At 38.8% G+C, this 26,546-nt stretch overlaps 1 protein-coding gene across 1 annotated transcript; it reads right to left on the reverse strand.

Annotated features, from left to right (window-relative positions):
• Window positions 1-6,570: 6,570 nt before the first annotated feature.
• On the reverse strand, window positions 6,571-26,240 carry FGF5 (fibroblast growth factor 5). Its single transcript, XM_004590615.2, has 3 exons — window positions 25,702-26,240; window positions 18,196-18,299; window positions 6,571-7,264 (listed from the first exon to the last, which is right to left on the reverse strand). Exons 1-3 carry the CDS (start codon window positions 26,054-26,056, stop codon window positions 6,920-6,922), a joined length of 804 nt encoding a protein of 267 aa, XP_004590672.2. The 5' UTR covers window positions 26,057-26,240; the 3' UTR covers window positions 6,571-6,919.
• Between the last annotated feature and the right edge of the window lie 306 nt (window positions 26,241-26,546).

Here is a 26,546-nt window from a genome sequence, read left to right on the forward strand (position 1 = left end):
CTTGTCCCCATGACAACATTCTGCATGTCCATAAGCAACAAAAAAACATGCTCTAAACTGCCAGAACAAGCTCTAAGGAACTTGTGAACCCGTATATAACGTAATCTACAGCTTAAGACTCTGGGTCCTAATGTATTTAATTTCTTTGGTAAGAGTAAGTATCTCAACCTACTGAGAACTCAATAGAACATTCAAAACACATGATTCACTTCCCCGATAAACAAGAATATAAATTTCTGTCCAAACAGGTGCTGTCTCATTCCGCACCTGGAACCCTAGCACAATGCCAGGTATATTATTAGGGAATAAATTAACCCTGGATGCTTGTATTAGAATTTTATTAGTTGTTTTTGCCATAAATCATTAATGATCAAGAAGTCATTATTTCTTCAGTCTGAGTTGGCCTCTTGGGAAGCTGCAGTTTTGGCAGACTGACTTGATTTTGCATCTGTGAACATGAAACTCTCCTGACTATTAGAATCTACTGCCCATCTGGGGTCTGCACCAGCAAACCAGCTGTATACGCACTTTGTTCAGGGCCTCTGTCTCTAGAAGGTAAAAACAAGATAGAAACAAACTCGTCTGTTAGGACTGACCTATTTTTTTAGACCATAATTATTGTAAAACTAACATGGAAATATAAATGGCATGGTGTTCGCTCCTTGTCTTAATGTCCAGGAATGTAAGGCCTCTGAGAGAACTTAGAGATGTGTTTGTGAACAAGGCCTTTTTTATTAAACAGAAAAATTTTAGCTGCCATTGTAATAGATCCATGATATCTTTAAAAATTGAGAATGTAGTACTTCAATGTCAGTTTTCATTTCCAAAATTTCAACTAATTCACTTGCTCCCTTAAGGATAAGAACTGTCATGGAAATCTTTATATATCCTCCTTCTATGTTTAATATTCTAGCATGCAGGCTCTCTTTCTCCCAAGGGCTTTTTCACAGAGACAAATGTAGGACAAGCAGCGAACCTCAAAAGAAAAAAAAGTAAATATATAACCTGTGTCCGTGTAGGAAGCAGGGTATGGGGTGCACACATCCTGCACGAAGCCCTGTGCCATGAGGAGCCACTGTTGGAACCACAGCCATAACAGCACCCCAGAGAGGGAAAGACAGTGTGCTGCCCCCTCAGCAGAGATCCCCTCCCTCCAAGAAAATCTGATCAATTCTCCAGTTCCCCACGGAGAGAACAGCCGAGAATTTAATGAGAAACACATTGGAACTGAATCTGTCACTGTGCAATTCTGCAGTCACTAATCTCTCAGTAGGGTGCAGAAAAAAAATCAGTCCTCTCCGACAGAGTTTATCCGAGAAAAGGTTAAAAAAAAAAAAACAGCTAGAAATAAATGACTAAATAGAAATGTCTTCACTTTCCCACTGACACTTATTGACAACCCTCTGGAATGCATGTTTAGCCTGCACACAGCAAAATCACTGGGAGTTGCACAGTAACCTATTTTTACAAATGCCAATGAAGTGTCATGTGATGACTAATTTATTGATACTGAAATGCAGCTTGCAAGTGTTGATATTTTTAGTTTAGTCTGAAAATTTGTGTTTGAGAAGTCCAAGAATAGTATGAAGGGCAGAAGGTGCTCTTAGCTTACCTATTGTATATCTGACATGAAATTCTCACAACTGTCATCATCATTTCATCAAGTAATTCAGTATCTTTATCCATCTTAAAAACATTTTTAAGCAACTAAAATGTGCCAGAGACTTATCTAGAAAACCATATATAAACTCCATAACACATCCACTAGTCTCTATAAGGTGTTTAAGTCAGAGAGCCACAGTGTCAAAAGTCACCATAAGGTAAGATCCTTTCATTGGTTTTTAGAAATTAACTAGCGTGATGGCTCAGTGGCTAAATCCTTGCTTTGCATGAATTGGGATGCCATATGGGTGCAGGTTCATGTCCTGGTAGCTACATTTCCCATCCAGCTTCCTACTTGTGGCCTGGGAAAGCAGTAGCAGAGGGCTCTAAGCTTTGGGATCCTGCACCCACGTGGAAGACCAGGGAGAAGCTCCTGGCTTCGGATCAGTTCAGCTACAGCCATTGTGGCCACTTGGGGAGTGAACTAATGGACAGAAGAAATTTCTCTGTGTCTCTCCTTTTCTCTGGGATTCTGCCTTTTCAATAAAAGCAAATAATTTTTTAAGAAATCACTTCTTAATTTTCTTTGATTAACCTGATTTAAAGATGGGCAATATGTACTTAGTAATATATGCTCCTTCTAGAAATTCAGAGTATCAGAAGCCATTGTTGTAAGTATTCACAAAGAAACTACTGAACAAGTATTCACCAAATAGAGGTTACTGTGCTAGCTGAGTGCCTTCATTGAGAAGAAACCTCAGAAAGTAACATCCTGAATTATTGGGAACATTAGGGAGCAAGACATCCTTGTTTGGAGGGAGGATGTCACAAGGACATTACTCACTTTTCTTTATGAATTTTTAGATGAATTCAGAGAATGTGGAAATCTAATTACGAAAGAAGTGCTCAGAAATGACATATTTAATGAAGGTTCTTGAAACATTTATTTTCAACAGTACTCCTCTGATCCTTCCCCTTGAGATCATTATGAACTTCCACCATCCATCATAAAACACTAGGCCTACCATTAGCGCCCATTTTGCAAACATCGTAAACCATTCTCACATTGACCAGAGACTTCTGGTACCGATAGAAGAATCGAGACAGAAAACAGTTTCATGAACTATATTATACAAAAGTATATTAGGAACTCCTGATCTATTATATAACATTTATTTTATTGCATAGGATTGCTTGAATACTGCTTGCCGGTCTGTGACTCAGTCACATGATTCAGTGCTGCATGTGATGAAGTGTCTCAACCAGCTGAGGTTGAGTTTGAGTCTTTTCCTTCCTGACACTTCTGAAAAGGGCAACAAGACAGAGGGAAGAGGCCACTCTTTGCTGCTAACACTTTAGTATATGAAAATGCTACTTCAAGAATCAGGGGCCAGCACTGCAGTGTAACAGGTGAAGCCACAACCTGCAGCACCAGCACCCCAGAGGGGAGCCAGTGAGTGTCCTGGCTGCTCCACTTCCAATCCAGCTTCCTGCTAATATGTCTGGGAAGCATGGCAAGATGGCCCAGTTCCTTGGGCCTCTGTGACAATGTGGGAGATCCGGTTGCTGGCGGTCCTAGTTCCAGCCACTTCAGCCATTTGGGGAGTGAAACAGCAGATGGAAGATCTCTCTTTTTCTCTCCCTCTATCTCTGTAACGCTGCCTTTCAAATAAATAAATTAAATAAATCTTTAAAAACAAACAAAAAAAACCCCCCACAAACTGCCCAGTATAATTGAATGACTGTTATGAGAAAAAATAAATAAGTCATGTTGACTTAACTGAAACTTCCTCTCTTTAGAAAAAAAATCATTAACCTAAAAATAGACATTTCTACAATCAATAATTAGATGCAACAATGAAATAAATCTAAATGAGGTATAGTACTCCCTGCACAAGTATTTTTATTTGTTTCCCATCAGAACAGTGCCTACAACTCTGTTTTCATTTTTAAATTAGTTCTATAGGTAATACGCTGCAACAGTAGTGTCAGAATTCAAATGTTTGCTCACTACAGTAGTTTGTTGTAGAAAACGTGAGAAATCATGGCTAAAACCCTCGCTCCCTTAAAAGTACAAAAATGTTAATCATAAAAAAACTTGTTTTCTACTTCATGATTCAGTGTACTTTATAGAAAGTTTACTGAACAGATTTATGGTGTTTCAATTTTAGCTATAAGAAATAAAAGCATCCAAGATTGTATATGTGAATGTGTGTATGTATATTAAGTTTGGACATAGTTTTGTTAGTATGCCTCAATGTTGTCACACAATTTTGAATATTTGGACCACCGTAACTCAGCTAAACCTAAGTTGATTTATGACACCCATACTGTCAGATTCCTTTCTATAGAAGAACATGAAGGCAGACTGTGAATTAGACACCATGAGGTTGTTACATATTATTGAAAATATCATTGCATCATTTTAAATGTTCCAAATAAAGAATATCTTAAATTAAATTAAGCAGAATACACTTAATAATATTGAAATGTCAGTCTGATGATGTCATCATCCATTTTTTGGCATATCAGGTCTAAATATTAGTGTAAAATTCATTAGTTTTTAGAAATTAACTTAATCACTATTAGGTAATTCAGATATGTGGATTTAGCTGCTTTAAAAAGAAGGAAAAACTATGTCGATCAGAACCCTCTCAGAAAGCTTAAAGTATTAATGAATTCCAGTTATGTTTTCTGAACATGAGTAGATAGCTTCAGGTTAATTTAGGTTCCATTATGCTTGTCTGATTATTAGTTCAATGTGATTGTGTATGACAAGTAAGCTAAAGACGAGTGTCATTTTAAATTTTTAAAATTTTAACTTGGCTTTAAATTTTAAAATTAATGAGTCCCAATTTACACAATATATATGGTAGTGGTCCCACTGCGATCTTCATATGTGAATCAAGTCAAACTTGGAATAAAAGATAAGCAATCACTATTTAATCAAACTCTGAGTGTTTTTTAACCTAGACATTAAGTGCATCAATTTATTTAGCTGTTAATTATTATCTTCTTTTTCTTTTCTATTTGTGAAACATTTGCTTACTAGTCTCTTTTTCGCAACTTAAAATTTTCATGAATACTAAGAACTTGATATACAGTGTACAGTTCTTAACAAAAGATTGAAATTAATAAGAAAAATATTTTTTACTTAATGCTGTGTGTATAAATTGATATGCCAACTGATACAGCTGAAAATACTTTTGTAAAATGTCAATTTCATTCAACCAAGGGATATTTTAAAGTATAAGTTAATAAAAACTTTCACCACATTTCATTTTATATTTTTAAAAATCATGCATTAAATGCAGACAAAGTTTAATGACCTTATCATAAAGTAATATGCTAAAGGCATGTTTTATGGATGTATTTTGTATACTATACATATTATATTTATGAGTATATTTCTTGCTTTTAAAAACAAGTCTGCTTATGTGGTAGTAAATTTGATTTTGATCATTTCCCACTTTGCATTCGCGCATTTATATAAATTGTACTCAGAAAAAATGAGTGTTCTTTAAACATGCTTAAATGTAAACCACAAGCTGAGACATACTCTGAGACATACTTCTAAACTTTTCTTGTTCCTTTTTAATGCTACATTTCTGAATGTATGATAAATATTCCTATTTCGCAGAACTTCATAAAAGCCCAAGAGAACAAATTTCTAAAATTTTTGAAAGTTAAAATTTTCTGATTTATGTCCACCATTTATTATTTGTGTTGAGGATGAAGTATCATTTTCTACTCATCACATTCTGTAAGTATCTGAGACCACATGGCCAACTTTAAAAAACATACATCGTGGGGCCCGGCGGCGTGGCCTAGCGGCTAAAGTCCTCACCTTGAACGCCCCAGGATCCCATATGGGTGCCGGTTCTAATCCCGACAACTCCACTTCCCATCCAGCTCTCTGCTTGTGGCCTGGGAAAGCAGTTGAGGACAGCCCAAAGCTTTGGGACCCTGTACCCGCATGGGAGACCTGGAAGAGGTTCCTGGTTCCTGGCTTTGGATCGGCGCAGCACCAGCCGTTGTGGTCACTTGGGGAGTGAATCATCGGATGGAAGATCTTCCTCTCTGTCTCTCCTCCTCTCTGTATATCTGACTTTGTAATAAAAATAAATAAATCTTAAAAAAAATAAATTAAAAAAAATAAAAAGCATACATCAGAAACTTTCCCCTATAAAAGGGCAGATGTATTCACTGGATCCGTTACCTTTAGGGTGAAAAGCTCCAAGGATGCTTGATTGTGGAAGAAGAATGGTTCCGACAATGGAACTTGACAGATAACTGTTGAGCGACTCACCGCCTTCAGCCCTAAGTGCCTACTCCCTGTAGATCTACACAGAGTATTTTTAAGCACTCAAATTTCATAGTGTAGTCTTGATGGACAGAATGAAATGCCTTCCTCCAGCTGTTCAAGAATGAGGGAAGGGATCCGCAAAAAGAGAAGTGAAGGCATAACAGAATTAGGCCTCAATTCATGCTGCGAACTTAGTCGACTTGCATGCTACTCCTGCTTCTTACCTCCAGCTTTCCACTCTATCAAAATGCCCTTACATTTTCTCCTTACTTCTAACCCTTCACAGCCCAGCCACCGAAGGGTAAGGTTCCACATCATATCATGAAGTTACACACAAACACACAAATCCAAACTGAGCCTTTGGTGCTGTGGAAGAGAATTTAAACATTTAAGAAATGTAGAACTAAACTTACATTATTATCCGAGGTAAGACTAAAACATGATGATAAAAATAGTTCAGTGAATAGAAAATTTCAAAACAAATCTAAATGTTACTAATGGGATACAAACACATAATTCGTAAACAGCATTAAATGGTCGTTTACATCATATTAATTAAAACAATAAAAGTAAGAAAATATGCTCAATGCGGAGGTACTCTTAAAAAAACAGAAACAAAAAATAAAAGATAATAAAATATTTTCTGCATCAAAATATTCTTTAAAAATAAAAAATGCATCTTGTATGGTTTTGCAGTTTGGTTGAAAAAGTCAGAAAAGAAATATAGAGTCCAGGTTATCTGATTTTCTGCAGAATTCTACATACCCCCTAAGCATAAAGCAGAAGGCTTCCTGTCTCACAGAACTGATGAGGTGTGTGCCTGTGAGGGAACAAAGAATTCCAGTTCCATTGCTATCCAAAAACACTTTTGTCTCAGTCAAACCAAAACAAATGACCTGATTTCAATACAGCCGAGGCTAGGTCCATCCACAACGATTTCTCCAGAACTCTGAAGACACCTGCGGAAACTCCTGAGGGGTAAGAAAGATGCTCACAAGGCCAAGGTGAAGATTATCCAAAGCGAAACTTGAGTCTGTACTTGACTGTGTTGGGACTTCTTCGAGGGGCAGGGAGGGGAAGCTTTGGCTTGACAGGGGTAGGTGGCTTCTTCTCCGGAACCGTGACGGTAAAGGAAAGTTCTGGCTGCTCCGACTGCTTGAATCTTGGTAGAAAATGGGTCGAGACGTGCTGAGGTTTGACCCGTGGGCTGCAGCCTCGCTTGGCTTTCCCTCGTTTATTCAACGCCACATACCACTCCCGCCCAGTTCTCTCAGTTCTGTGTATTGCTGAGGCATAGGTGTTGTAACTGTTCTCTTGAAATCGCTCCCTGAACTTGCAGTCATCTGTAAATTTGGCCTAGGGGAAGGCAAAAAGAGGAAATGTAAAATGTGATGATAGTTTCAATCATGTTATAAAACGATATCTTCTATTAAGGGGACAAAAAACACAAGCATTCTACCAATCCCTGTCCCTGTTATTCTCTTTTACAAAGACATATGTGCTTCTTTCAAACTTCCTTTAAAATCTGTATTTTTCTTTCTATACTCTGACTTTATTCATCTTTGTAACATCAACTTCTGCTCATTAGATACTAGGTGACATGTTAACATATCCAAGTGATCATTGGAACTCAATATAGTTAAATACTGTGATTGCTTTTACATTTCTAGTGAAAATATTTTAACAAGAGATGTTTTTCTTCTGATGTTAAGAAAATAAATAGAGCCATATAACAAAAAAAAATTGTTGGCTGAGCATCAGTTTGCATTCAGAGAATTACGGTCAGATGATTCCTTTGAAACAAAAATGTACATTTTGCAATGTTAGAGTGATTCATGCTGCTGAGAGAGGGGTTAGCATACGGCCATATTAATACTGCATGTGTTTTAGGAAAAGACATATCTTCAATGTGTAATACAGGAGAGTATATTTGATTCCAAGCAGAAAGAAGTCATTGGAGTTGCTGGTAATACTTTTGCTAGATCTCACACAATCACAAACTCACATACAAAACCTACGAAATGCCCACAGAATGCGGTAATGCAGTAACAGAGATAAGCATTCATCGTAGTGACGCTGGTAAGTGGAGTCTTGCCAACGAATGGAGAGGGTAAAACAATGGTATCATGAAAGGGCATTCCTATGAAGATGCAGGTGGTATGTTGGAGGACAGACAGTCTTCCTGTAAAAGAAGGTGCTTGTGTTGGCTCCTCTAGTACAGGCAGACTTCAGGGAGGCGATGAATGCAGAAAGGGTTTGCAGGGAAGGGAGCGGCATGCTCGAGTCAGCTTGACACTTGGCAATGCCCGTCAGGAACTGAGCCTTCCATTTGGTATGCTGCCAGCGCTGAAGGTGCTAAGTCGGCCATGCAGAAGGCATTTGAAAGAATAAGGTGCAGAGGAAGGAGATGAGCATGGAGCCAGACATGTGATCAAGTACAGATTCAGCCTGTTGGGCTCTTAGCTTTAGGCTATGCACTTGTAAGTCAGACACCCGTAAGGCTATGGTGAGAATTCATTTACTTTTTTCCCCCCTAGGGAAAGGATTAGAAGCTTCCATCAAACAGAAATCCATGCATATTCCCCTAATTCCTACACTTACCCAGACTACCAGGGTTACAATTTCTGAGGGCAGTATTTCCAATGGTGAATCAACTATTTTGTCCACATTCCATAAAAATTCTGAAAGCTATACAATTTCCCTGTCAGACAAGAGAATCTGTCCTGGGAAACAAAAATTTTTTTCTTTCCTTTGATGTTTCTAACAATGCCAGACTTCTCTCTACAATACAAATCATAATGCTTTAGTCTGAAAGTCTGAATACTATAAGGCAACCTATGTGGATCCACTATTGAAGTCCACTTGCAAATGTTGGCTTGTGCAAATTCCTGACAGTGTCAGAGGCAACCCATATCAGAACATCTGAGTACATCCATCTCGTGTTCAGCAGCTTATCCAAGTTACTTACACTTAGCGCAATTTGATCAACAAGACTCTATCTTTGGTGCCACACACCTATCTATGCAGATCCTCTGCAAGGCCAAGGGTGGATGTGGAGGATGGTGAGCAGACCAGAAGCAGCTGTTCTAAAACACCACATCTTTGTGTGGAGTTGTTGTCACCCAGTCAGGGCCATGAGTACTGTGCTGGCATCAGTTGAACATTAATGTTGCTACCAATTTGTGTGAAAATTTTGTATTAAAATTTTTTCTACAAGTTACAGTAAGATTTGTATACATCCTTTAAAGTGTTTTTCCACTTAACTAGATAATCCCAAAGCTTTATTTTTAAATTAAAACCTATGGCCACCTGTAATGTTTCCAGCTCCCCAAAAGATAAGCTCTTTTATAAAGTCATTGGAGCATTTCATTATAAGGGTAATTTGGTAAATTTATTCTCCCTCAGATCGTATTTTCAGAAAAAAATGCAACTGAATAACATTTTGCCATCCCCTGACTTCTACTTCTGTCTCATAAAACATAGCAGTGACAATTCTGTGCCATTTGACGTATTAGATTTTCTTTAATGTACTGCATTATTTAACCTTAATTCTCCCTGAAAGCATATAGGGAAATAAAGACCACTTCATTTTGAAATGGAAGTGGTGCACGCACACATGCATACTACCCACACCCAAAACACAGATATAAAAAAATGATATGCATTTTAAAGGTCTTTCTTATGAGTGAATAATCTACCTACCCCAATCACTAAAGTCACTCAAAGGAAAAACTTGCTCCTTTCCTCTTCAAGATTCATATTCTAAAGTTCTTTTAATAAGAGGCTCCTGGATTCTGTCCAGGGTCATCTGTTGAACAGACTAGAAAGGGGGGAAGTTCTGAATCCTCAACAGAACACACCACCATTCCAAACTCTTGATTAGGACAGGAAGAAAGGCAATCAGACTGTTTTCAGCTTTCTTAATTGAGTTCTAACTTAACGTTTTGTCTGGAAAAACATAATTCCAGTCATAAAGAACCAAAACCATGTGAAATAACACTTTGATGATTTTTTTTCCCATCAAGAGATTCAATTTCTTCCTGAAATATCGGGTGTTCCTACGAGCACGCCAGCCTTTCTCTGATACGATAGTGGCCCTAAGCCATATATCATTGGGCCTGCTGTCATGCACTGGGCATCTCTACTGTAAAAGGCACCAACATTGGCAAGACTTAGCTGTAAGTACTCAAATGTGTACAGTAGGAGCTGGCAATGTGGCACAGCATGATAAGTCACTGTCTGTCACCCTGACATACATATGGGCACTGAATCAAGTCCTAACTTCTCCACTTCCAGTCCCTGCAAATGTGACTAATAAAGCCCCAAAGGATGAATTGATATTTAGGCTTCTGCCATCTTAGTGGAAAATTCAGGTGGAATTCTATGTTCCTAACTTTGGTCTGGCCATCAGGAGAGTGAGCCAGAGGATGGAAGATCACTTTCAATTTCTCTCTTGCTCTCTGTAACTATGTATTTCAAATAAACAAATAAGTCTTTAAGAAAAGTAAAATATATACAATGGACTATTTTAAAAAACACATTTTTCCTGAGCCCGGCATGGTAGCCTAGTGGCTAAAGATCCTTGCAAGCCCACCAGGATCCCAGATGTGCACAGGTTCACATGTATCCCAGCAGCCCTGCTTCCCATCCAGTTCCCAGCCTGGGAAAGCAGTCAAGGAAGGCCAAAGCCTTGGGACGCTGCACCCACGTGGGAGACCCGGAAAAGGCTCCTGGCTCCTGGTTTTGGATTGACTCAGTTCCAGCTGCTACTTGGGGAGTGAACCAGTGGATGGAAGATATTTTTCTCTGTCTCTCCTTCACTCTACAAATCTGACTTTCCAATAAAAAATTAAATAAATAAAATAAATCTTAAGAAAAATATAAAATAAAATAAAAACACATTTTCCAGGCTAATTTTTATTTTTAAAAATGCCCTTAACTTATAAGAAATGTTTTAATAAAACATAGACTTTTCAACAACAGAAGAGCATCATTTCCCTAGGAGAGTGAAACTGACATACAAAGTTTTTCTAGTTTCAGAATGATGGAGGAAAATGAGCCAAATTTCGAAAAGCCTATTGAAATTAGAGCCCCATCATTTAACCGCCTTCCCACCATCAGTCACTATAAGAAAAAGAATCATCCAAATGTATGTTAAAATAATAAAACCTTTCCCTTTGTTTCCAATTCAACTTCTCACTAATTTTTTCACCAGATGTCTATTGGCTTTGCATGGTATGCCAGACACCGTGTTAGCTGCCACTTTGACCAGGGAATAAGCACAGCCCTGCCCTCATTTTTGTCTGACTTGGATTATCTGTGATTTTCCCTTTATTTTCACTTTCATCTCGCAAGTGCTAAGCCAAATGTTGCATTCAACATATCATAAATGTGTTACTAAAATTAATGTTCAAATCATCTAATTCTAGTATATTCCTAGCAAGCAAAACTAATCAAACTGTTTTTTTGGTTCGATATCCAGATTATCTCAAGGCGAGGAAATAATACTGCTATTCAGAGAAGAAAGAACTTTCATTGGAAAAAAATAGCCTTGACTCTATTCATCTCTTCTCACAGGTCCAATTCAGTTCAAAGACAGGCAAACTTTGATAACAGTATTCCAAAAAAGACTAATTTTACCAAATTGTAATTAAAAAGCCATTCAGTTAAGTCAAACACAACATTGGTTCTGACACAAATCTTTCTAGAACCTCTTAACGTAGGATTGTCCTTTAGTAAACATCAGATTCTGTGATGATCAAAGATTGAGCACGATGTAAATTAAGGTTGTGCAAATATTAATTTTCATTACCTTCAACTCGAGAAGTGGACTTGCAGTGCAGGAAAAGTAATGAAACAGGACTGTACTTCAACTGATATTGCTATAAAGTTTTGACAGTTGTGACGTATTTAATGGAACCTTAATATCTATTTCGTTTTTATTGATCTCCCTCTTTCTCCTAATTTTTTAATCACAATAATTAAGCAATCTACATAAGTAAAATGGTATCAAAGACTGTCATAAAACAAATAGAAATCAAAACATGCTATAACTAAATTCTTTTGCTCTGTGTGTCTCTACAACTCTCTTTTCTTCCTTCTAGTGTGACCTGATTCCCCATTCCTACCTCCACCAATGGGACAGGAACTCTGAACTCAAGCCACTTTAGAGGACTGTGCCCTTGCACAGGGCAAAATGCACATGGAAGGGTTGCCTTTTCCTCTCCACCACATGAGCTCATCTGCAGCCCTGGCATGCTATCTCAGACCATGGCTATATTTCCTCTACAGCACTGGACTATAAAAATGTGTTTCTATTTTATTTTTTATGGCCCAAGGAAATACACACAGACTGGTTTTAATCATAGGATTGTTCCACCTAACTTCATGAACAGCCTTGAACTTACTTGGTGATTCCTGTACAAAATACAGATTCTCCAAGTTTTCCTCCTTGGGGAGGGTGCTATATAAAATCTGACTTGTGTCTAACCATCACCCCATGTGGTTTTGATGCTAGAGAGGTAATCACCTCGTCCAGTGAAATATGGTAAAAGGTACATTCTTGGGCCCAGCGGCTAAATTCTCTCCTTGCATACACCGGAACCCCATATGGGCACCAGTTTGTATCCTTGCTGCTCACTTCCCATCCAGCTCCCTGCTTATAACTTGGGAAAGCCAAAGAGGATATCCCAAAGCCTTGGGACTTTGCACCTGCATGGCAAACCCAGAAAAAGCTCCTGGCTCCTGGCTTTGGATCGGCTCAGCTCCGGCTACTGCGGCTGTTTGAGCAGTAAACTAACAGATGGAAGATCTTCCTCTCTGTCTCTCCTTCACTCTGCGAATCTGCCTTTTCAATAAAAACAAGCGAATCTTTTTAATTGTTTTTAAAGGTGCTCTCTTTTCTGAAGCCCTTAATGAGAAACCCTCCCAAACTTAATGTAGCAGCTAAATACTGCTGGGTGTCAAATGGTTTCTGTCTATTATTAAATTCTCACTATAATCTCATGACCTCTGTTGGGATACTGCTATCTTCTTTTCCATCAAAGAAGTAAAGAAAATGATTCATTTAAAAACCCACACTTATCAACTGCCAAGATGGATCTGAAACTTACATCTCTCATCTTCTCTTTCTTAGATTAAAGCTCTTTCCACAATGCAAACCAAGGCTATCTATCAATGTTTTATAGAGTCTTACTTGCTCTGAAGTTGTTTCATGTTGAAATACTGATGAATAACAAGTGCCACCCCCATGACCAACTCAGAAACATGACACCTTCATGTGAATTACGCAAAGGCTTGGTCCCGAAGCCACAAGTCGGTTCATCACACAGATTTCCTCAGGAGTGTAGGAGGCCTTTCTGTCCAAACTCACAAAACTAAGAGAAAATGCATTCAGAGCCCTGGATCCGTTTTCAGGCCTCGGTGGACTGGGCTGTGTCCACTGAAACCCTTACAAAGAAGGGGAAGCTTCTATTCTACATGTGTTGATACAGCTCATACTCTTGACTGACAGAATGGAGCCTAGGAAGTTCTATGATGATGGGTATTGCTCAAGCCTTCATTTCCCCTTTCAGTAAACATGTCCAGCTCTAGGGGCTTCTGGCTCCTCCTCCCTCTACCCCCAGTGCAGGAAGTCCAGTTAAGACTACCACGAAAGGCAAGCCAGCTGGCACCCTCTGACCCAGCAGAGGAGGACGTTCTTAGCCCTTGCTTAGGGCTGATCAAGCACACATTCCATGCTTGTTTCGTAAACTCTGCAATTAGCTTTCCTTCCAAACATGATCCCCTAAAACCCCAAGAAACAAAAATAATTCCACCACATGCTTCTCTTGGAGTCTTTAAAATAAACTAACATGTTTTGGCCAATAGGCAACAAGCAATCAATGTTTTATAAAAACACTGAAGAATACATCACCTTTTCCAGGATTTTTAAGTTTTTAGGGAACAAATACGATGAGCAATAAGGCTCTGAAAAAGTTCTAATATTTTTCTAACCATAGCACATTTGCACCTCTTTTAGAACTGAACTTGGGAATTTTGCTTTCAAATTAGTTCACTTGGAAAAAAACAAATTCCATAGATAAGGGACTACTGTATGCAAAAAAAAAAAAAAGTCTGTACCCAAGGGGAAAATGGTCAGTGATAAATAGGGTTTCAGGCTGGTGTAAGTAACTGAAGGGTCACAGCTGCCCGACCCCAAAATCAGAAAGTAAGAGAATGAGACTCATCAAACAGCTGTCTGAGAGCAAACTCAAGACCTGTTGAAATAGTGAATGCCAAATACTTTCTAGGCACTGCTCTAAGTGTTTTATGTGTGTTGTCCTATTTAAAACACTAAGCTCTTATAATAGATTACTACTTTAATTTCTCCCCCTTTATAGTTGATAAAGCAAAGAATTAAAAGATTAAGGAAAATGGTACATTTGACATTTGTGGTTGGGGATGATTTTAACTTTTATCCTCAATTCAAGGGCTCTTGTTTTACTCACATCTGGAGCTACCTCAGTCAGATTCATTAAGATTTCTCTGAGAGCTTTTCAGTAATGACACCCAACCTGATAAAAGAGGAGACAGAGAGACAGACAGCAAGAAGGAACACCTTGGCTCAGATGTCCTTCTGCATGGAAAAGTGTTGAAGGAGCGGCCACAGCAGTGGCTGCAACTAACCCTCACGGATCTTTGGGCAGCAGTTACCTCCTCCTACTCTCAAATACAGACACTTTCGACAAGAAAACTATATACACCTTTATCCTGTGAAGAATGTGGTGGAAAATTGCATGTTTGGAATTTGAGTGGGGTATTCAGAGTGCACGGAAAGGCTTTCAGGGAACTTGGATGCAATTGAATGGCTTGGGACTTGAATCAGTGCAAGAAGCACTGCACATTTTAGGTGGCCAAAAGTTCAAAGAAAGTTGCTTGTACAGAATTCATGAACTTAGTGTAGAAATCAAATCAGCAATGCCCGAATCAAACCACTGGGCTGCTATTTCAGTTTTCCTTCTTTGTGTTCCCTATGAAGCATTTTCTACATGCAGACTGAACAAGACTGTTCTCTTTAGGTCGGTAAGCTCATCTAAGAGGGGTTCCTATGCGATGCCTCACCACTTTGAGTAAGCAGCAGTTGTGAAAGTCTGCTGTAAGTTCTGTGGCTTACACATCACTTCCATTGTAGTTTCCCAAGTATAGAAGACACAGAATTCAACAACGCTTTGAATCAGAGAGGAGAGAGAGAGAGAAAGCAAGTCAGGGAGGAGGTGGGCAGGAGGGAGAGCTAGAAAGGAAGTAAAGGTTACATCTGTAACTTGAACTATAAATTTAAAATTCCCGATTTATTTAGTGATTTAAATAGAGTGCATCAAATTATTCTAAGAATGTGCCACTGTGTTCATCATTTTACTTACAATCTAACAAGACCCTTAAGTCATGCACTTACTAGTTCCATAAAGTAATAAGCAAAAACTGTGTAACTGATTGTAAACTAAACAAATATATATATATATACACGTATACATAGACATATATATATATGTCATTTGAAGTTAATGTTTCTAAAACAAGCAATATGCTGTTGAAAGAGAGACAATTTTAAAACAATACAGTTCTGGCTCAATCACATGTTAACACTATAACCTTAGCAAAATAGTTTAACATCTCTAAAATTTTCCTTACTTTATTATGTAATGAGATAATGGGAACAAAACAGCTTTTAAAGAACTATGAGAGTGCTGTATATCTGCTTAGTAATTTAGTTTTAGCACTCTGAATGACACTTAAAAAAACTTGAAAATCTATACTTGTGAATGAATTCATCTCAGTATGACGGGATTACTTTCCCTGGAATCATATGAGCATGTTGCATTTCCAGTTCATATTTACTCGATGGAATCCAAAATCCAAATGCCTCTGTACAATCAACAATTATAACCACTCACAAATTACACCTCAAGTCTTGAAACTATAAGAGTTTTTAGCCATCATGGTGATGTTGTTATTTCCTGAAAATTAAAATTAACTCAAATAATCACACTTAAAGTTACGAGAAAAGTTTTTCAACATGCTGAACTAGAAACTGAAAACAAGAAAGAAACCAGCTGGGCATAAAACTGATAATTGCTAGGATTAATACTATTTCTAAATTCAACTTCTTTAAAAAGAAGTCACTTTATAATTTAATTACGTTCCCGTCTAGAGAAAAAGTGCTAATAAAAGCTCAGATAAGGGAAAATAGGCTTGAACAATTGGCTTAAAAGGAATCCACATAATCACAGGGCTTAATTTTTTATCTACAATTCAACTCAAAGTCATCAGAATGACTTTTATATCAAAGAGCTTTAGTGAGTGACAAGAGCAAGACTTGCTTTGTACTGCTCAAAAGTCATTATTCCATGAAACAACTTCAGCCTGCCAAGATGAGGAAGAATAACAGATGCTGTTTTTGCAATATCTGCATGACTTCGGCCAGCCATCCGTAGACATTTGGGTCAAGTTTCTAGGAATTTGTTACTTGCATTTGACAGAGGAATCATGTATCCTAACCTCTCAGCCTGACCTTTCTAATTGGCATCCATTTATAATACTTGGCTTTCTGTGGCAATAATCCTTAAGCGGGTTCAAGTTTAATTCAGTTGTTGTATGGGATGAATCAGAACATTTGTAAAAATCAAAACTTTTATGCTGAGTAAGTACTTCATTAAGAGAAAAAGTTTCTTTCTATGCATTATTTACAATTATGATCTAATATTTAGGAGGTATTTCAATATTTCATGGCTTAAAGAAGTTTGAGGAAAAGTTGATCTGCACTGTGCATCATACCGAATGTGGATTTTTAGTCAAACACTGTTTTAATACAATAATACTTCTAGCTTTTTCATATTGATACAGAATGCTTCCCTTAATATAAATTAATGAAAAATAAGACAACAATTATTTTATTAATACTTTGGTATAGTTTGCTCAAATACAATGTCTCTGTGTTGCTGTTTTGGTATAATAATTAGCTGAGTGATTTCGTATTTTAGTAAAGATTTTTCATTTATCTTAATGAACTCAAAGTTTAGTAGATTATTATATTTATGTTATATTTCTTTTTCTCCCATCTAATAATATGCAATATTAGGTGAGTACTTATAATGCACTGAATTTAAAAAATGTCTCCATGTATTATCTCATTTAATCTTCAAGTAACTAATGATATTGCTTGAATTTTTCTGTCTCCACAATTGCTTTCAGATGCCAAAAACAGGAGAACTGTAAAAGTCTTGTGTATTGAGATACATGGAATTGTCATTCAATTTTTAAAGAGCTATAAACTAAAAATCACAGCTAGCAAGTTACAACAGATTATGTTTTTAATTCAAACTTCCCATATACTATGAAATTGGAAAAGTGATATTTTGACAATCAGCTAATAAAAACTAAAGGGAGTGAGGAGTAAGAGGGTAAATTTAAAGAATAACATGATTGTTTTAATAACTGTGAAGAAACATTTATATAGAATAATAGAAAGAGCACAAATCACTGTTAATTACTGTGCATACATACCAATAAGAACAAACAGAATCTACAAGTGGAAAAACTAAGTTAAATGCATTTTATTCTCTTTAAAATATCTTAATACTTTCAGGAAATGAACTATTTCTTGATAAAGCAAAGAAGGTATAATCTATTAATGATCATAAAATGTGTATGTTATCTGAAAAAAAAGTTCAAAATGCAAAATTACTCTCGTATAAAGAAGTAATTATTTTGATGTGACAACAATGTAAGACAAAATTCATCAAATATTATTTCTCTTTAGAAGGTAGAGCAACCTGAGTTTTGATTCTTACTTGCCATAGAACACACACATTAATAAGAAACTATGCTATGCTATTTACACAGTTTTTGACATTGTGAATAGCTTGTAAAATGAGAGCTTCATCTACTGCACACAGGTACAAACATGGTAAATTTAAAATGCTTTCTAACATTGCCAAAATATTTTTTCATATACTTGGATCTTTCTAGGAAATAAATGATGACAACCATTTTACAATTGCTATTTCCAAGTATGCTTATCCTTAAGATTTTTTGTTAATTCTCAAGACTTTTTCAACTACGTGAAATATTCAAATGATTACTTACAGAAACATACACAATTCTCTTGCTTATAAGCACATATGAATTAACAAAACAATGAAGTTCTCTAGGCAAATGATCTGTACTAATTTAAAAAAATCACTTTATTGAATCCTACAAACATAAAGTTTCTGTAACACCTTAAACAAATGTAAAGCAAATCTACTTACACTTGCATGAAGTTTTCCTTTTTTTGACATCGCTAAAAATTTGTTGCTGAAAACTCCTCGTATTCCTACAATCCCCTGAGACACAGCAAATATTTCCAAAATACCTAGGATGACAGAAATCCCAAAATAAAACACAGACTCTCCCATGCATCATTGTGAAGAATTAAATTGCTACAAAAGTTTTCTCACTATTTTTTACTGATTAAAAAAAAACAGTATTCAGCATCCTTCTTTTTGTAACATTATGTTGAAAAAAAATGCAATTCAAATGCTTATTTTAAATGATTAACTTCAAGATTCAAAGTTTTGATTCTGCTTCATTATAAATGCCTTTTAGTAAGCACTGTTCAACGATAGAATTTTTCAAATTCCAAAAAATGAAAGAGATTTTTTTCTGGTTTTTTTGAAAATAATTATCATGCATTTTTTAATGTGTATAAGTAAGTATAGTCTATACTCAGTCTTAGCATTATTTATTCAAAACTCTGGAAAATAATTCATATTTACATAAAACAAATCTTTCTTCTCTTGTCATTATGATTACAAGGGTACAAATAAATATATAGCCTATTCAATCATTTAGCAAGTAGCTCTTTTAAAAACTAATATAGCAAGATATTAAAAATAGTTTGGGATTACTGACTCAACAACATATTTTATGGACTATGCTTCAAAATAGCATGTATTTTGGATATTTCCTAGAAAAATTAATAAGATTTTATTATAATATTACATACATATTGCATTTAACGGTTGGCATTATGAAGTCTGTATCCCCGCCTCCAGTAATTTCCAAGTCCACATGCCGTGAGTGAGAGCACATGCCACAGTCCACAGTACGTTAAGATGAAACTCCTGTCTGCATGTAATTGGAAAGCCTGCCTGCCTTTCATAAACTCATACATAATAGAAGAGGAAAGCACAGTTTTTATTAGTTACTTACATTAAGTTGTCTTTAAAAATTAGCAACAAATAAAATTAAGAAAGAACACAATAGCATAGCTCCAAGGAACTGGAAGTGGACCAGAGGAAGGAAGAAGGCGGAAAACAAGAGAGGAAGGCTAAAAGGAGGCGAAAGACCATTTCAGCATTTTAATCTATAGTATTCTGAGCATGCACGCTAAGTAGGATATCTCAGTGAGACTCTCCAGAATGGAGAAATGAGTTTGGGGAAGCAGAACTCATCCTTCCCTGTAGTATTTGAAGTATTTGTGAAACTATTCCATTTACAAAAAAAAGAAAAAAGAAGAAGACTATAAATAGATATATATAAATACATAAATAAGTAACTTTATTGAGCATTATTTATATTGTACCAGTGTAAGTCAATACCTACAATTATACCAAATAGTGCTATCTATTTATTTCATTTAGTTTCTTAAAAATACTAGATTAGTACATTCAGTAGGCAAAGGGGATAGCTGAACAAATATTTTGTTGCTGATCATGGTGCTGTAAATCTTTTTAAGCTCAGACTAAATAAAACGTATCTCAGGCAGGCTGTGCCTACCAGTTTGCTCATAGATGTTTCCAGAATGAAAAAGTTACCTAAAAGCTTTTAGAAAGTAACTACTTTTGTTTTCAGAAACTGTAAAATAAACGGCTGTCCCATAAGTCCTTCCCTTCAAAATGTTTTCAAAATGCTGTCTATAATAGATTTTACTACAAAAGCTTTAGACTTGCTATGCACACAGAAGTCTAGAAGTGTTATCATTTTACCAACCAGTAACAAAAAATATAGAACACTACGTAGTTAAATACATCTCGCTGATGCAATATGTAACTACAATCTTAAAAAAGCATGGCCGGTATACCTGGTTCAAAGTTACCCAAGTTGCGGAACAGAGGACATCACTGATGATTTCGCATGTTTGGGAGATGGGTAGTGTTAGTGTGAATACTATATAAACACATGTATTCAAAAGGAGGACAGGAGAACATGAAAAACCACATGTGTGTGGATTAATACAAATATAGAATTGGTGCATTTCCCTCAATTAATTCACCATCTTGCATTGTTATAGGTTTCTTTTTATTTCATTCTCTAAAATTTATCTAGTTCTTCCAAGTTTGCTGCATATGAAGGAAAAGATATATGATAGTGTTAAAGATAAAATTCTCCTAAGTATATGCATTTGTAGGATACATTTTACTAAGGAGATAGAAGAGCTTTATAAATCCTTGCTTAATGAAAATACTACAAATTTGACTAAGCAAATCATTGGCTTCTAACCACTTACATGTTCTATATTTACTTTTAAATCATTTTATTTGCTTGGAGAAATGTATATCTAACCACAGTTGGAGACCTAAAACTCAATGTTTATGCTTGATATTCTTTTTAAGAAAGACCCATTTTGGCAAGGTGGGAGGGCAGCCTTGCAGCACAGCCAATTAAGCTGCTACTTGCAATGCCAATATTCCATCTATGTAGGGAACCACTTCTCTCTGTCCCGTTCAGCTTCCTGTCAATCCTCTTAGGAAGGCAGTGGATAACAGCACAAGTGCTTGGATCTCCAACACCCAAGAGGAGACTCGCATGGAGTTCTCGGCTCCTGGCTCCAACTTGAGCCAGCCATGGCTGTTGTGGCCATTTGGGGAGTGAACCAGCTGATAAAGATCTCTCTATCGTTCTGATACCATGCTTTTCAAACACAAATAAATAGATCTTTTTAAAGAAGACCCATTTTTTACCCATGTGGCTTATATCTCAACACACTATACATTCTATACGTATATATTATGTAGAGTTAGCATTATAGTAACTTAAATGGAGAAATAGGGAAAATGTGTTAAAGTGCTATCATTTTTATTATTTTTACCATAATAATGATTTCTTGTAACTACCAGCACAAAATTGATGTATGAGACTAATTTCTTTAAATTTTAAGAAAATTATATTTAGCTGCAAGTTGTAAAATATACTTTTACATATTCTATTCAATGCTACAACATTCACAGAAAACATGAGATTAAAGAATTCTTTTTTGCATTGGCAACTTTGGTAATCTTCTAAACATGCTCTTTACATAGTTACAGGCTACTATGGAGAACGGTATTAAGATAATAGTCACTAAAGTAACATCACAGGGATTTTGCAATTTCTTATTTTCTAAAATTTTGGGCCAAATTCTGCAAGCTTTATAATTCAACTTCCTGCACATCTTCCCCAAGAGATCATAGGACCATTCCTTTTATTATGTCAAACCTCAGCAACTCATTAAAGAATTACAGATATCTTAAATCTACATGCATACATGACACATAAGTAAATCTCAGGAAAATATTTATCTAATGCGCATTTCAGTTTTTTTTTTTTAATAATGCCTTGACTCACTAGGAGGCAGGGATAATAAATGAAAAGTAAAATTACAATTCCCTTTCTTGATCTAAAACGGCATCCCTAACCAAACTTATGGAAGGCCAAGTTTGTGTCCCAGATTATAGGTGGTCAGGGGCTGTGAAACTGAATTGTTGCCTTTCATCTTTTCACTACTTCTCTGTTATCTTATCAGGCCCTCTCCCCCCCCCCACACACACACACATCCATGAGCACACGTTTAGTACCTTCTTCCTATTGTGGTCCACTACTGTTTAGAGGGATGGGCAAGGCTCGGGATAAATTAATTCACACTAACTTATGTGATAAATAGGACAGAGGGTCCTATGTTTCCTGAGGAGTTCATATTTTAGGGCATCAACACAAGAGGGCATTGGTTAACGAAAAGAATTCTTTCTGTCTGGTTTCAGGGTTGACATCTGATTAAAAGCGACAAGGTTTTCTTGGTGTCTTCATATGATACACATCCTATATAATCCACCTATTTGTAAAGGTAATCATACATTGTGAATTAAGTTTACTTCTGAAAGAAAGCTTAGTCCTCTCCAGAACTTTTCATAGATATGATGACATGGATAGCTCCCTTTTCTAAGTGGACAAAACTTGGACAGTCACAGATATTCCAAACATTCAGAAGTTTTCAGCAACCCCTCTGAAGATTCCTAACCTAAAGAAAAATATTTTAAAATCAAAGTTTCTCTGCTTGCATCCACACACCAAGAAATACACTATGCCCAGTTACCCGATCTGAGTCTTGAGACCCAGGTTAACAGGTGTCACTGATTAAGTTAATAACAGAAATTTGTCACAGGAGCTTTTATACAGGTTCTGGGAGACAGCCTTGGGAGACTAATGATCCTACTTGATGCCAAAAGTGATAGCAAACCCATGCAGTTTTTGAATTAGTAAAATGGAAGGTTTTATTTGCCAAAATATGAGATTGGAACTTATACGAGAGCGCAGTCTTAGACCTTTTTTCCCCGGACTTGACAAGCACTTCACGGCTTTTCCTCCCATAGCCTCAGATAAATCAACAGAAGCAATGTAGCAAAACTGAACTTCAAAGTGTAGGAATTAAACAAGCCCCTTTGTCTCTGTGCAATGGTTGGATTTCATCATCTCTCTTGTCTGTTTTCCTTCATCTCTCCTCAGAATTTCCTTCATCTTGGGATTTTCTTGCAATGAGCTTGATTCTATTTTCTGTCTTCAAAATTTGGGATAACTTGTACTGAAGAAGCTAGGAACACACAAGGGTTATACTTCACTATACCAACTGGCTTTTTAAATTACATCCAGAGTGTATTCCAATGGTAAAACCAAAAACAATGGTTCACAATTTGCAAAAATAATGTGAAGTGACAACTGTGGAACATTCATCTATTGATCTATTTTGACAAGTCTTAAACAGTATTTCTAAGATTGTAAATTTTCTATCATTGCTAACTCGCAGACAACAGACTTCAATGTGGAGGTCAAAGTTATGTATCTGTGATTCTGGTGCCAGCCCCCTCTTGGGAGGCTTAGAGAAATGTTTCCTCATGGCTCTAACACTCATACAGAACATTGTAGTTTATACGTATTTCAGTAACCTGCCAAGCGCCGTTCTCAGAGTAACTGCATGTCCCAGGCTTCTTTTTATCTCTTTCATACCTACACAAAGGCAGTTACCCATTACAAGTTTCCAAATTATATGACCTCCTATTGAACATCAAACATTCCAAAAGGACTTCAGCAATCAGTGAGAGCAGAAGTTTAAGTAGTTGAAAGATGCTCCAGACCTCTTAAAGCAGCACCACCACTACCACCAACAATAACAACTAGCCCCAAAGCACCAAAGCACCATGCGCAGTGAGGTGGTAAGGTATACTGGATGAAGGAATGAATGAAAGCAAGTCTCTGGAAGGCAGAGATCAAACTCTGAAAGGCTGCTGTAAATTGGAATGAATTAAGCAAGAGATGCATTTTTAGTTAAACACTCCTTAGGACACATCCCTGTTTCTTTGCAGGTGTCTTTCAACGGTGGAGTAAAAATGAATTGTGCCTTGGAAATAATAGATATCAGACAACAACTTCATTGGCTGAATATAAAGTGTTCTATTTTATTTCACTTGATTTTTGATGCCCTGCCAGCTAGTAAGGCCTAAGCTTCAAAAATCTTTGCTTTTTGGGATGTCGTAGAAAACAGGGTGAGTATCTTGGGAATAAGTGATGCTTGCACACCCAAAGGCATCACAAACACAACCTTTAAGCATCGAGGACTCCTACCTGAAGGTTTTTTGTAGCCTGCTAGCTTGGGGTCTTCCCTTGGGCACACAAAAAATATGTTCCCTTAGTTTCGATTTCCTGGATTAACTACAACTACAACAGAAAAAAGTTCGTGAAAGAGGAGGGAAGATTGCCGGCAGAGGAACTAAACTCTGAATGTTTGATGGGATAAAGGGCTCCGTGAGACAAAATGAGAACTGATGAGAATATCAGAAGAGGTGTCATGCTCTGTCCTGAACTCTTAGAGAATTCTCTTTTTCCAGTAGATGCTGCCCTTCGCTGTCAAAGGTGGGAAGCTATTTGATAAGAGTAAAATGAGCTCTAAAGCATGGATATAGGCTACTCCAAGGATCCAGTGGTCACTGGTCACTAGGGTACATGGAGGGCGCTCTCTGGATTTGGCTGACCCCAGGCCCTCTCACCCCTGAGTTCAGCTAGCTGGTCCGCACAGCCGGGAGCCTGACCCAGGAAGAGGGCAGAGGGCGGTTGCACCCACTCGGTGACCCGCACAAACCCGGGTGGGAGGCTGCTTGTCCGCCTGACACTTCACTGAAAACACGCACCTCCGCTCCAGAGGCCGCTGCCAGATGGCCAGGCGGGCGCTGGTGCCCACACACCTCCCATGCTAGGATAAGCAGGAGACTGATGACTCGCCAGATGGCTGGTTTGAGGTGGGGCAAGTCAGGCACACCTGAGAACCAGCAGGCCAACCCGCGAGGGCGGGAGGGCCGGCGGCCGAGGGAGCCAGGGAGCGTAGCTTTCTCTCCCTAGCTATGTCAGAGCCCCGAGCTGTCGTTTTGCATAATAGACTAACTCTGGCTAGAACATGTCCTGTGCCACTGAGGGAAAGTCCTAGATAGACGGCCCCAGGGCCCCACACAGTCCCATATCACCCACCTGCCCTTTCCTCTGCCAAAAGGATGGAAGCCGACAAGAGGAGCGGCTGCAGGAAGAAGGAGGGAGGGACCACGCAGACGGCGGGCAGGGGGAGAAAGGCGAAAAAAAGCGCCAAAGACAGATGTCAGACAGAAAACCTCAAACTTACTTTTTTTCTTCTTTTTAAATCCTATTCATTTTGCAATCCTACCGACTTGTACCTTGTCCACCTTATCTCTCCAGCAAAGCACTTTCCCCTGGTCATCCTCGCTGGCTACTCTCTTATCACGTGTTTCTATGGTCTCAAGGCACACTGCGCAAGGTGCCTAAACCCAACGCTGGCGTTAACCATCCCAATGTCCACCGCCTCTCCTTCTCTAAATTCAACTTGTTTTCCCGACTCGTGTCTTCCTCCAAGCAGGAGAGTGTACTTTCCCATCAAGCACATATGATCTCTTTATCCAGGTACACAGGGGTACACAAAATATATATGCAGATTCATGTATATTTACATGCAGAGCGAGTGTTGATGAGGCAGATTATAGCAGTTGTCTGAGGGGGCTGAACCTGACATTTCTTTCTTCAAGCATAACTTTAGTTCCAAGCAGGCGGAAGGGATGCGCTTTGATACCCAATGGAAAATGCCAACCAAGTGCATAAGAAGCAGGTTAACAGAAACTGCAGGAGGCAGAAAAAGACCTTTGATTTTCCCCCGTGGCAGGGTCGGAGGCTCATCTTTGGGGTCAGGGCATACTGGAGATTAGGTGTCTGCTTGAACACAGTTCCCCCAGTGATCTGCGCCTCGGAATCGCCATCCCACCTGCCCAAGAAAGGGGTGCGTGTGTGTGCGCGCCGCAGGGTGTAGATGCCTGTCCTCCCAATCGGCTTGCCTGAAGGTTTCCCGCACCAGCTGGGTCCCAGAAGGGGCTCCCGTGGCCCGTGGAATACCAACTGTCCCTCCTGAATCTCCCCACCCCCTCCGCCACCCGCTGAGGACCGGCGCTGAAGGGGCTCGAGCAACTTACTTAACATATTGGCTTCGTGGGAGCCATTGACTTTGCCATCCGGGTAGATTTGCAGATGGAAACCGATGCCCACTCTGCAGTACAGACTGCCAGTCCGACGCCCCGAGGGGCTCCACTGGAAACTGCTTTGCTCCAAGCCGCTGCCTTGGCTGCCCAGAGAGGCGGCGGGGGCGGACAAGGCAGAAGAGGAAGACGAGGTGCTACTGGCGCTCCGGCTGCTGCTGGAGCCTCCTGGGTTCCTATCAGTGGCGGCGGGTCCGGGTTGCCCTTTGGGGGCTAGGCGCTTCTCCCCGTAAGCCCAGGCGTTGAGGATCAGGTGGCTGAGGAAAAGGAGGAGGAGGAAGGACAAGCTCATTCTTCCAGCCGCGGGGGTCCTAAGTGCATCTTGCAGGGCTGCTTCTGGGCTCTGTAGCCCCCGCGCGGCTGCGTGCCTCTGGCGCTGCCCCCCTCGCCGCACCGGGTGGACATAGCCCCGAGGAAGAGAGAGGGAGAAGGGGAGAGTGCGAGAGGCCACCGGAGCGGATCTCGGCGCTAGCACCGGGATATTTATAACTCCAGTGATCTCACTGCTCGGTGCACGCCTGCGAAGCTTCCCCTCACCCGCCGCTTTGTGTACTCACTGGCCGGTGCGGGGAGGGAGAGCCTCGCCGTCCCGGGGGCGGGGGGTGTGAAGGAGGGAGGAGATGGGAGAGCGAGAGTGGGAGGAGAGGCTGGGCTGGCAGGAGCTGCGCCCCGGACGCTGGGTGCGCCCACACCGCGGCCGCACAGCCGGGCAGTTCCCACGCGCGGCGCACCGGCTCCCCGCCCCCAGTGGAGCCCGCGGGGTCAGCGGAGTCGCACCGTGC

The sequence above is a fragment of the Ochotona princeps genome, chromosome 7 (assembly GCF_030435755.1).
Source record: "Ochotona princeps isolate mOchPri1 chromosome 7, mOchPri1.hap1, whole genome shotgun sequence".
Lineage (NCBI taxonomy): Eukaryota > Metazoa > Chordata > Mammalia > Lagomorpha > Ochotonidae > Ochotona > Ochotona princeps.